This window comes from Heteronotia binoei, chromosome 11 (assembly GCF_032191835.1).
Source record: "Heteronotia binoei isolate CCM8104 ecotype False Entrance Well chromosome 11, APGP_CSIRO_Hbin_v1, whole genome shotgun sequence".
In the NCBI taxonomy this organism is placed as follows: Eukaryota; Metazoa; Chordata; class Lepidosauria; order Squamata; family Gekkonidae; genus Heteronotia; species Heteronotia binoei.
Genome location: NC_083233.1, coordinates 10,893,689 through 10,905,871, shown reverse-complemented (window position 1 = coordinate 10,905,871; position 12,183 = coordinate 10,893,689). Strand labels below are relative to the sequence as shown.

Below are 12,183 nucleotides of genomic sequence, written 5' to 3'. Positions count from 1 at the left end.
CTGAAAGTGTGCACTGAAAGTGTGCACAAGTGTGCACTCCTGGGGCTTTTAATAAATCCTCAGTCTCTATGAACACAGGTGAAATGGGAAAGAATATGCTCACTTTACTCTTTGGAATCCTGTGAAAGTCAACAGATCATCACTGGAGTGAAACTCTTGAGTACAGGGAATCCCAGTTGGACTGGTGCCGGGCATTCCCATCATCCCCAATGATAACCTCTGTTGGAAAGGATTACAAGTGCAAGAAGTCATGCCTGCATTCTAAACTTGTCCATTTTAACTTTGCAGCCTTCTGAAAACCCAAAGATGCCCTTTCCTTACAAGGTGCTGAAAGCCCTGGACCCTGAGATCTACCGGAACATAGAATTTGATGTGTGGTTAGACAGCAGAAAAGGTATCTTATGCTAGCTAGTACACAAGGGCAGTTCTGCACATTGGGGCAGCTCTATTTGGTTGCTGCAGAAAATTGCAGTGTTTCGTTGGCATCGTGTGCAGCAATGTGGGGATGTCACGTGAATGTACATTACATGCTACTCTGGAAGACCAGGTACATCACATATGACATGCATACACCAGTGTGGTAGTTGAGGGAATAGCTGCAAATGCATACCACCATTAGATTAGGAAAGTGTGGAACTGGCTGGCAGAGCAGCATACCCCCAACTCTGTCTATAATGTGCTCCACTATTGACAGAGTATGACAGTCATGCTCGAACATCCACAGGCTAGATGGCCATCTGACAGCAAAGAAGATCCTGTGAATTTAGGGGGAGGTGTTTGTGAGTTTCCTGCATTGTGCAGGGGGTTGGACTTGATGGCCCTGGAGGTCCCTTCCAACTCTTCTATGTTTCTAACAGGCTTCCTCCTCAGGAGGTGGTGTGCTCCCCTTCCTTGGAGGTTTTTCAACAGAGGCTAGATGGCCATCTGACAGCAATGAGGATCCTGCGAATTTAGGGGGAGGTGTTTGTGAGTTTCCTGCATTGTGCAGGGGGTTGGACTTGATGGCCCTGGAGGTCCCTTCCAACTCTTCTATGATTCTAACAGGCTTCCTCCTCAGGAGGTGGTGTGCTCCCCTTCCTTGGAGGTTTTTCAACAGAGGCTAGATGGCCATCTGACAGCAATGAGGATCCTGCGAATTTAGGGGGAGGTGTTTGTGAGTTTCCTCAGTGAAACAGGCTTCCTCAGGAGGTGGTGGGCTCTCCTTCCTTGGAGGTTTTTCAACAGAGGCTAGATGGCCATCTGACAGCAATGAGGATCCTGCGAATTTAGGGGGAGGTGTTTGTGAGTTTCCTGCATTGTGCAGGGGGTTGGACTTGATGGCCCTGGAGGTCCCTTCCAACTCTTCTATGATTCTAACAGGCTTCCTCCTTGGGAGGTGGTGGGCTCTCCTTCCTTGGAGGTTTTTAAACAGAGGCTAGATGGCCATCTGACAGCAATGAAGATCCTGTGAATTTAGGGGGAGGTATTTGTGCGTATTTGTGAGTTTCCTGCATTGTGCACGGGGTTGGACTAGATGACCCTGGAGGTCCCTTTCAACTCTGTGATTCTGTGTGCAAGGATGTCTGACTGCATTAAGCCTCTGTGCATGGTCAGAGTGGGTTAATTTTGGAAGTAATGAGGAAAACTCTATGTTAAAAGGTTTCTTTATATATAATTTGGTGGTGCATCAGATTTTATGATTGGGCTCCTAAGATTAGCATTATCTCAGCTGAAGCTCTGAAACAGAATGGGTCCCCCATATGGCGCCACCAGCACCTTTCCTGCCATTCACCAAGAGACTTCAGAAAGTGGGTGGGATCAGCCAGGGCTTCTATGCAGCAAGACTTCTGGTTGGCCAGTGGAGATTTGATTGGCAGTGCAGATTTCTTTAAAAATGTGGTTTTGGGAGCAGCTACCCTCAAAGCACAAGGATTGTCATTGTGTGACTGAAGGTAAGTGGCAACAGCCATTTTGTGGCTACTCTGCTTCTTGTGGCAGCCATTTTGTGCCTGCACTCATTGTACCTGTAGGCGCAAAAAAGGTGTGTGTGTGTGTGGGGGGGCACATGTGCTACAGCATCAGTTTGGAAACTGCATGTCAGATATTCGGGTTAGGTTTTAATTTTTTATTTATTTTGTAGAACTGCAAAAAACAGATTATTTGGTGTTCGCTGGAAGACAGTATTACTTAGGCGACAAGTGTCAGGTGAGATGATGTGATAAAAGTTCGTTCAAAGCAACTGCTTAATAATTTGTTATAATTAAGGGCATAAGATTTAAAAAAAGGGTTTTTCTTAAGCCTGAAACAGTCACCTGAAGTAATATGAGTGTCCCCCTCAAGCTTCTGTTTATGCATAATCAGTGCAATAAACCACCAGGCAAGAGGACGGGAAACTTTTACAGATCTTCCTACAGAACTGTAAACTGTGAAACTTTCTACTCCTGCTCTTTTCCCAAACGTGGAGAGCCGGTTTGGTGTAGTGGTTAAGTGTGCGGACACTTACGTACCTGGGAAAAACCGGGTTTGATTCCCCACTCCTCCACTTGCACTTGTTGGCATGGCCTTGGGTCAGCCATAGCTCTGGCAGAGGTTGTCCTTGAAAGGGCAGCTGCTGGGAGAGCCCTCTCCAGCCCCACCCACCTCACAGGGTGTCTGTTGTGGGGGAGGAAGGTAAAGGAGACTGTGAGCCGCTCTGAGACTCTTCGGAGTGGAGGGTGGGATATAAATCCAATATCTTCATCTACCTCACAGGGTGTCTGTTGTGGGGGAGGAAGGTAGAGGAGATTGTGAGCCGCTCTGAGACTCTTCAGAGTGGAGGGCGGGATATAAATCCAAAATCATCTTCTTCTGTTTATTGGCTTTTCACAACCTATACTTTGGCAGGCTGGACTCAAGATTTCCATCCCCTTTCTAAATTGACACCAATATCATATCTTTGTTCAGGGCTCTCCTATCCATTCCATTCTCTGAACTGGAAGGTGATCTTTTTGACCTGCAGGAATCGCGGTTGACTGGGCGTGGTGTGTTCTGGGATCCTGCAAGACTGGGGAAAATAGATCTTTGGCACATTCTTCTATTCAAGTCAATCAGTACTGTAGATTATTTTAAAATCTCAGCACAAGGCTAAGCTTTGCAAGTTGAGAAAAGAATACAGGAAAAAGTTAACTTGAATATGAGAATGGTTTTGGCCCCCCTTCTGGTTTTCAGGCTTTGTTTCCTAAAGTGGTTCCAAGCGGGCAGCCGTGGTGGTCTGAAGCAGTTGAACAAAGCAGGAGTCAAATCGCACCTTTAAGACCAACCAATTTTTATTTAGAACGTAAGCTTTCGTGTGCTCTTAAGTGAACTTTCCTAAAGCGGCATTTGATTTCATCTGACCTGTGTTTAACTATGCTGTCCTGCAGTTCTCCTGTCTTAGCAAGAGCAGATCTTGCTCTTCAGAGCCCTGCTCAGAGGTGGCTTACATATAAAATCATCCTAAGTTACCAGTGTGAAAACAAAGTAAGCTGGGGACAGCATAGAATTATCTATGGAACAGACATCTAATAGAGGTAGGCCACAAACACAGCTAAAAAGATAACCCCTAATTAAAGCCTGGGTGAAAGGAAATTTTTAGGTCTGGTGTCTAAAAGGCATGCACCAGACAAGCCTCAAGGGAGAGGACATTCCACAAGCAAGGTGCCACTACTGAAAAAGCCATGTCTCTTGTTGACACCCACTTCACCACGGAGAGCAGGGTTTGGGAAGGAGATCTTAGCCGTCAGGCTGGACAGTACAGGGGAAGGAAAGGCAGTCCTTCAGCTATGCTGTATCCAAGCATTTAGGGCTTTAAGGGTAAGAACAAGTACTCTGAAATGTGTCCAGAAGTGCTTGTCTTCCAGATGATACATGCCCTGTAAAACAAGCCCCAGCAGTGGCCTGGCCGCTGCATTTTGGAGCAATTGCAATTTCTGGACGGTGTGCAAAGGCTGCCTCTCATTGAGCTAATTACCAGTAATCTAAATTGGATGCGATCAGAGCATCACATCCAAATCATCCAGGGGCCATCTTTAGCTCCAGTTTTTAAAAAGTACAGATGTTGTTAAATCTTCAGCATGTGTGTCGACCTCTGATCTTGTTCTCCCCTCCTTCATGAAGTGGTGGCAACCATCGACCCAGTTGTGTTTCCCAGTTTCTGTGTCAAAAACCCGGAGCCAGCTGCTTGAGCTGAAGTGAACAGGGTGTCCAAAGCTTAAGCCATCACCAGCAGATGTTCACCCGGCATTAAAACAGACCACAGTTGCCTCCAGAAGCTTCTTCCACTGCCCGGTCGTGGCATAACGTTTGAAAATGTCAACATTGCTAGCTGGTATAATGTATCACGCTGGGATTATATCCCTAGTATTCAAGGCCAACATCACACATGAAACTATTGGTCCATCAAGGTCAGTAGTGTCCACCCAAACTGGTAGCGGCTCTCCAGGGTCTCAGGTAGAGGCCTTTCACATCAGCTATGGCCTAATCCTCCTGGAAGTACCAGGAATTCAGCCAGCTTGGTGGTGTAGTGGTTAAGAGTAGTGGACTCTAATCTGGAGAGCCGGGTTTGATTCTCCACTCCTTCACAAGCAGCCTGCTGGGTTCTCTCAGTCCCATCTACCTCACAGGGTGTCTGTTTTGGGGGGGAGGGGAGGAATGGAAAACGATTGCAAGCCACTCTGACTTCTAGTGAAGGTGGGGTATAAATCCAACTTCCTTCTCTCCCTCCTCCTGCTGCTGCTGCAAATGTGATACTGAGCCATGGCTCTTCTCTACTTCCTAAATAGAATCTCATACAAATTGCTTTTGAGGGCCCAGGGACTGCTCTTTTGAGAAGCACAAACCGAAAGTCTAGTTGGACAGGGCTGGAGGGCTTTTGTGTGTGCTCCTTGAGAGTTCTAAATGGGTGTGGTTTGCTTTGTTTCTTTTTAAAGTTTGTAATCTATTACGGTGCTGCTGTGGTGGCCTGTGGCAAGTTCATAAGTCCTTCAGATGTTTATTCCAGCTCTGAGCTCCTTCGGCAGGATCCGGTTGGGGAAAGTAGATTGCCAAGGATTGCTTGCTGTCTTGGGGTTTACCTTGGGTCTCTTTTCCCCCTTCAGGTACGCCTAGAGACTGGGGGGAAATATTACAATGCCCACATACAGGATGTTGGGCAGGATACTATGGTAACGGTCTTCATCGAGGAGCTGGCAGAGAAGTATGTACAGTTCTCTCCCCCCCCCACCCCGCTTTGTTCGTTATCGGTTCATCCAGAGAACTCCCCCCCCCCCATCAAGTTGCAGCTGACTTATGGTGACCTCATGGGCTTTCAAGGCAAGAGACGTTCAGAAGTGGTTTGAATATATGAACATATGAAGCTGCCTTATACTGAATCAGACCCTGGGTCCATCAAAGTCAGTATTGTCTACTCAGACTGGCAGCAGCTCTCCAGGGTCTCAAGCTAAGGTTTTTCACACCTATTTGCCTGGACCCTTTTTTTTTTAGAGATGCCGGGGATTGAACCTGGGACCTTCTGCTTCCCAAGCAGATGCTCTACCACTGAGCCACAGTCCCTCCCCTGACCAGCAGTGGCTCTCCAGGGTCTCAAGCTGAGGTTTTTCACACCTCTTTCCCTGGACCCTTTTTTGGAGATGCCAGGGATTGAACCTGGGGCCTTCTGCTTCCCAAGCAGATGCTCTACCACTGAGCCACCGTCCCTCCCCAAAACATATGAACATATGAAGCTGCCTTATACTGAATCAGACCCTGGGTCCATCAAAGTCAGTATTGTCTACTCAGACTGGCAGCGGCTCTCCAGGGTCTCAAGCTGAGGTTTTTCACACCTCTTTGCCTGGACTCTTTTTTGGAGATGCCAGAGATTGAACCTGGGACCTTCTGCTTCCCAAGCAGATGCTCTACCACTGAGCCACCGTCCCTCCCCCATTGCCATTGCCTGCCTCTGTGTAGCGATCCTGGAATTCCTTTACTTTCCTTTGTCCAATAAAAGCTCTGTAATTCAGTGTCTTGAGTATTATAACAATCTGAAACTTCATTTATAATCTGTTTATTTCCCAAAAGACAAAAAGGAATAATTTTTTTTTGGGGGGGGGGGGCATCCAAGGTTATATTAGGATTTTGATCTGAGAGTATTTTATATGGAGTGAACCTGGTGTTCCTTGGTGGTCACCCATCTAAATACCAACCAGGGCTGACCGCTTAGCTACATTGTTTGGCTCCTGAGATCTTACGAGGTTGGTCTAGCCTGAGCTGGGCTTCATGGAACTAGGATGGATTAAACTCGAATACCAGGATTTAGGTGGAATTCTAGCAGGAGCTCCTTTGCATATTAGGCCACACACCCCTGATGTAGCCAGTTCTCCAAGATCTTACTCTCAAGTCTGCTTCAACTCTGGTCAAGTCTGTATTCTGTCTTTGCTTCAGGGGAAAGCATTCTGGGTAAAAGCCACACTGTATACCAATGCTGCTAGCTCAACCTCTCCTTTCCCCCCCCTCCCTTCCTTTGTTATGTAGCTTTGCTTTGAAATGGGAATATGTGAAAGAGATTATAGTGCCTTCTCAGGCTGGGCACCGGATGGAGGTTTTCGCCCAAGGCCAACGGGCCTGAGAACGAATTTGTAACATCAATGTGTGAATGTGCCCTGCATAGTACCCCCTCCCTAAAGAATCCCTTTGAAGTATACCTTATATGATTACACTTTACTGTATGATCTTCAGTCTTTCAATCTCTTAGCAGTCGAGAACAATGATATCAATAAACTAGAAACTTTTTATCAAGAAGGTCTCGTTATTGAATCAGCCGACTTGACACTTACAAGGTTTTTTTTTTGTAAGCTCTTGGGCGTGTGGCCTAATATGCAAAGGAGCTCCTGCTAGAATTCCACCTCTGGGCAGACCTCGATGGCCCAGGCTAGCTCAGCTGGTCAGATCGCAGAAGGTAAGCAGAGTCCATCCTGGTTAGTACTTGGATGGGAGACCACCAAAGGAAGTCCAGGATTGTGTCTTTTGCCTTGATAACCCCATGAGGGGTCTCAATAAATCTGCTGCAATTTGATGGTGCTTCTTTCTCTTTCACTCAAGCCCCCACCCCACCCCCAATTAGTACGCTGTGTGTTTTTACAGATTCACTTGATGTGGCTGCTTGTCCTCTTGAACGTTAGATACAGATGGAGGGAAACTTCTTATTTACTGACCAGTTCAGTCCTTTGGGACTGTGGTTCAGCTGCTTGAAGTTGGCAAAGCATGTTATGATTCAAGCTGTTTTGCCAGTTGAGAGTATCTTCTGCTCCCCCATCCCCGTCAGAATCAATTAAGATGGGGGTCATGACTGTTGGCAGAGTAATTAACAGCAAGGGTGCACAACTGATTAAAGAGTAGATGAAGGTTTATTTAGAAATTAATATCCTTGATAGGAAAGAGTAGAGACCGAGACACATTCCTAACTACATCTCAGGCTGAGAGAGAGTGTGTGTAGACAAGGAATGTGGCATTTCCAGGAAGAAGGAGGAAACTGCCCCTAATAGTGCTAATCTGGGGCGGACAAGGAAGGACACTTAACAGGAGAGAAAGTGTTTACCTCACTATTCTAATTGTCTTCTTGCTGCCTGCTGCAGGGATTTCTTCTCTTCTTCGTTATTTTATTTTATTTATTAATTTATTTAGTAGGCTTATATTCCACCTTTTCCTGTAAACAGGCTCAGGGTGGATAACAACGTACAATAACAATAATAAAAACCTACAGTTCAGAGTTAAAATGATACATTAAAATTAAACAAGTAAGAACAATAAAACAAAAAAAATAAAGTGCACCACAGGCGGGAAGGGCACATCATACAGGTAAGCAGTTATAGGCCCAGATTAAATGATGGCAGTAGGGTTGCCAAGTCCAATTAAAGAAAAATCTGGGAACTTTGGGGGTGGAGCCAGGAGACATTGGGGGTGGAGCCAAGAACAAGGATGTGACAAGCATAATTGAACTCCAAGGGAGTTCTTGCCATCACATTTAAAGAGACAGCACACCTTTTAAAATGCCTTTCTTCCATAGGAAATAATTAAGGATAGGGGCACCATATTTTGGGGCTCATAGAATTGGACCCTCTGGTCCAATCGTTTTGAAACTTGGGGGGTATTTTGGGGAGAGGCACTAGATGCTATACTAAAAATTTGGTGCCTCTACCTCAAAAAATAGCCCCCCCAGAGCCCCCAATACCCACGGATCAATTTCCTATTATTCCCTATGGGAATCATTCTCCATAGGGAATAATAGAGTGCCTAGTAGACATTTCCCTCCCCCCCCCACGCTTTCTAAAGGGGGGGAGGGCCTCCAAACTAGGGAATCCCCTGCCCCCTCCCTCTCACACACACACACTTACCAGATCTTCCTCCGGACAACTCTACTTCCTGTGAAAACGAAAGCAAAGAAAGGGAGGGGCCGTTCTCAGAAGCCCTTTCTGCTTCCTGCCCAGCCTTAAAGGGGCAGACATTTTGCAAACGGCTCAGGAGCTCTACAACATGAAGCCTAAAGGTATGTTCTCCCCCCCCCTCCACCCCCCACCCCCGCTTCCAGAGTTTTGAAGAGCGGGAGATGAGGCTGCGAACCCAGAAGTCTCCCGCCAGAGCGGGAGGTTTGGGAAGCCTAGATGGTAGTAATAGCAGGATAGCACTGCAGTAGGACACAATGTCGCCACAAGGGAGGCCAACTGTGATAGGGTAATAGCTGAAGTAGGACGCCCGCTGCCTCAGCCCGGCGGAATAGCTTTGTCTTGCAGGCCCTATGGAATGGCAGTAGCTCAGGCAGGGCCCGGATCTCCATGGGGAGCTGATTCCACCAGGCAAACATGGTGGAAAAGACGATGTCTTTGGTGCACCAGACATGGCCTTTTCCAGCACTGAGTGCTAGCCTGGTTTCCTCTCGGTGCTTTTTGATTGAGCTGATAATTTCTCAGTTACAGATGAAGAGCCACACCAGGCTTGAAAGCCTGCAGAGTCACTGATGTGAGGAGGGGGGGCAGCAGCCATGTTGTAGCAGCCCCTGTGCCATTCTGGCAATGCCCAAAGGTTGGGGAGTATGGGGTGGGCTCACAGAAGTGTTCAGAATGTCACTGGCCTGTAAGTCAGTGCGGTGTTAGCACAGAAAGAGCCTGTGTAGTTTAGTGGTCAGAGTTCTGACTTTGAAGAGGGGGTCCCCAGTGTGGTGCCCATAGGCACCATACTTCTTGCCAACACTGTTCCTGGCACCCGCCAAGGGTTGTAAGAAAGTGGGTGGGGCCAGGAGGGACTCTTGTTTAGCAAGGCTTCTGATTGGTCATTGGAGATTTGATTGACTGTGGAGATTTTTTGAAGATGTTTTGGCAACAGCTGTCAACACAGCACAAGGATCTTCACTGTGTGACTGAAATTTATTTAGTTATTTATTACGTTCAATTTCTATCCCGCCCTCTCTGCAAGCAGACTCGGAAATGAAGCGGTTGCAGCCATTTTATGGCTGACTCCACTTCCTGCAGCAGCTGTTTTGTGGCAGCCATTTTGTGGCTGCACCCACCATGTTGTGACGCAATTCCAAAGGTGCCCAGATGATCAAAAAGGTTGGGGACCCCTGGATTGGATCTGGGGAACACAGGCTCAAATCCCTACTCTGCCTTGGAGGCTCTCTGGGTGACCTTGGGCCAGTCACACAGACTGAGCATAAGCTGCCTTACAGAGGTGTTGTGAAGATAAAATGGTAGAGAAGCGAATCACGTAAGCCCCTTTGGATCCCCACTGAAGAGAAAGGCAAGGGGGTATGTGAGAAGTAAATAAACAGAAACAACTTTTTTTGTAGAAAAAGCCCAGCAGGAACTCATTTGCATGTTAGGCCACACACCCCTGATGTCACCATTGTTTCAGAAAGAAAAGAAAAAGCTCATCAGGAACTCTTTTGCATATTAGGCCACACCCCCGATGCCAAGCCAGCCGGAACTGTGTTCCTGTGTGGTCCTGCTCGAAAAACAGCCCTGAACAGAAAGCTGTCCTCTAGGGACAATTGTGTCTTTTTTCATTGTGTGAACAAATCTGAAATTATATGTCACTACCAAACCCAGCATCTCTCAGAGGGTTGAACGGCTTTAGTAGCAGAAACCAGTGCAATTTTCTGCCAGCTTTTGAGTGGGGCAGAGGGTGGAATTTCAGGAATGGGATATGTTGGTGTGGATCATGTGCCTAAATGTATTACCCGTATAGATGCAGAAAAGAAGCTTATCCGGACCTCTCTTGTAGGAGAAAAATTTGCCAATTATTTCAAGCCCTGTGTCAAACGCAGGGCTGCATGTTTGGAAAGTAGTTTTGTTAAAACTTTTACTCTGTGGTAATGGTGCTCACATCAAATCACAAGCATTAAGAATGTGCGCATTTAAAATCTAAAACCTGTTAAATAGTAGAAACAATGCTTTGTAGGGATGAACGTAACTGTTGCATTTAAACCTCATGGATAGGTGTCCTTCCAAAAATCAGAGCTTGGTTGCTAGGTCATCTAGCTAGTGGGACTGCCAGTGCTTTTATGTGTCATTCTGTTGGTCTTAATAAAATGACTGTCATAGGCTGTGTCTTTTCTTCACTTTTGGATTCACAGAAGAAGCTGGAAGATCCTTCTGCCCATTTCCAAAGCAGTCAGTTCCTTAGAAATTAACTATCAAACTACTATTATTAGCTTGCGTTTAATGAATGTAATGCCTTGCTTAATAGCTCTTCTCAGGCTATTTAACTTAATGAAGTGCTATGTGTTTTCTGTCCAAGCAATCTTATAGGTTACAGCTCGTTTAAGTTAATACTGAAAAAAAACAGTTTGCATTCTCACTGTTAGAATCAATTTTCCTCCCTAGGGGTAGTCTTGGGGTCATATTAACCAGAGCCCCATCTGTGGTGGAAGGTTGGTCTAATAGGACATTAAATAATCCTCATTTATTTTTATTTTTGATAGGCATGTTGTTCCGTTGGTGAATTTGAAGCCTGTGACGCAAGTCACCCCAGTGCCTGCTTGGAATGTGGTTCCTAGTCGGAAAGGAGGAAACTATCAGAAAATATCAGGTAGGTCCATCGTGGAGGAAAGATTGTGTCTAGAAGTACAACGGGGTTATCTGTCTGCAAAATTCAAGTCTGAACTTGGAATAGAATAAAGTAAATGAGTTTGGTTTTAACAAATGCTACAAATCCTTTTTTAAAAAATAACCTTGAAAGTTCCAGTGCTATTTTAAAATTCTGCTGTTTGTTCTTTGTAGTAGAAATTGTGTGTGATAGATGCAAAGAATCTATCAGGTTCCAATTTCTCCATCAATGCAAGACCTAAGGAGATGATGACCACCCAGTCCATTTCCCCCTCCCCCCCCCCCGGTTATGATGTCAGAGTTCACAACTAGAATCCTTGAGACAATCTATCTGTTGCTTTAGATGTCAAGATAATAAGAGATGTGGACAAGGCAGCATCATATGGACTCAATGTCTGTCACTCCCGAATTCAAAGCTACCCTTCAATGAATGCTGATTGCTGTCCAGGGGCTTGTGGGGTATTAGTCATTTTGCACGTTTGTCTTGCACAGCAGCGGCTGCTACCCCAAGTGTCTTTCTCTGATGTGGTTGGTAGTTCAGAGGTATTTGTTATATCTCCTTTCCCGGTGGGTTGTATTGTCTTATGCCTCTCACACTCCCCTCCTGTCAATCATACTCTGTTCCTACTTCCTCTTTCAGAATTTCTCTTTTCTGGATTCCTGAGCTATTCCTTTCTTCCCCTCTGTACCTCCCTAAAGGCAGCGAACAGTCTTCCTACACTTCTGCAGAAACCCCAGGAGGTAAAGATGCAACATTTTTTTTTAAAAGCCACATGGGTCCTGTCTCCCTCCCCAAGCACAAAGATGGTACCCTGAGCGAGAAGTAGCAACAAGGGTGGTATTTCAACTACTGTTTTTTAAAAACAAAAATCACATAGGAAAGCTGACACACAAATGCTTCAGTGTGTAAAAATAGGCCAATCTGCTGGTTCGTCTGAATGTGTAAAATGCCTTCTAAGACAAAAGCAGTGCTGTGGAAGGGCTTGGTTTTTCATAATTCAGAAAGGGTGCTTTTGTGGCTTGTTTTATTTTTTGTATACAAATTTGTCATCTTCTCTGGACATACTCAAGGACGGTGACTCACACAAAACCAAACCAAAGACAAATAGCAATA

At 45.9% G+C, this 12,183-nt stretch overlaps 1 protein-coding gene across 1 annotated transcript in view; it reads left to right on the top strand.

Annotated features, from left to right (window-relative positions):
- The window catches only part of ALG13 (ALG13 UDP-N-acetylglucosaminyltransferase subunit), a 132,258-nt gene that overhangs the window by 69,088 nt on the left and 50,987 nt on the right, over positions 1 to 12,183 (top strand). Inside the window, exons 17-20 of the mRNA XM_060249109.1 lie at positions 289 to 394; positions 2,120 to 2,184; positions 5,094 to 5,191; positions 10,946 to 11,052. Coding sequence (XP_060105092.1) covers positions 289 to 394; positions 2,120 to 2,184; positions 5,094 to 5,191; positions 10,946 to 11,052 — 376 coding nt within the window. The remainder of the gene's footprint in view (positions 1 to 288; positions 395 to 2,119; positions 2,185 to 5,093; positions 5,192 to 10,945; positions 11,053 to 12,183) is intronic.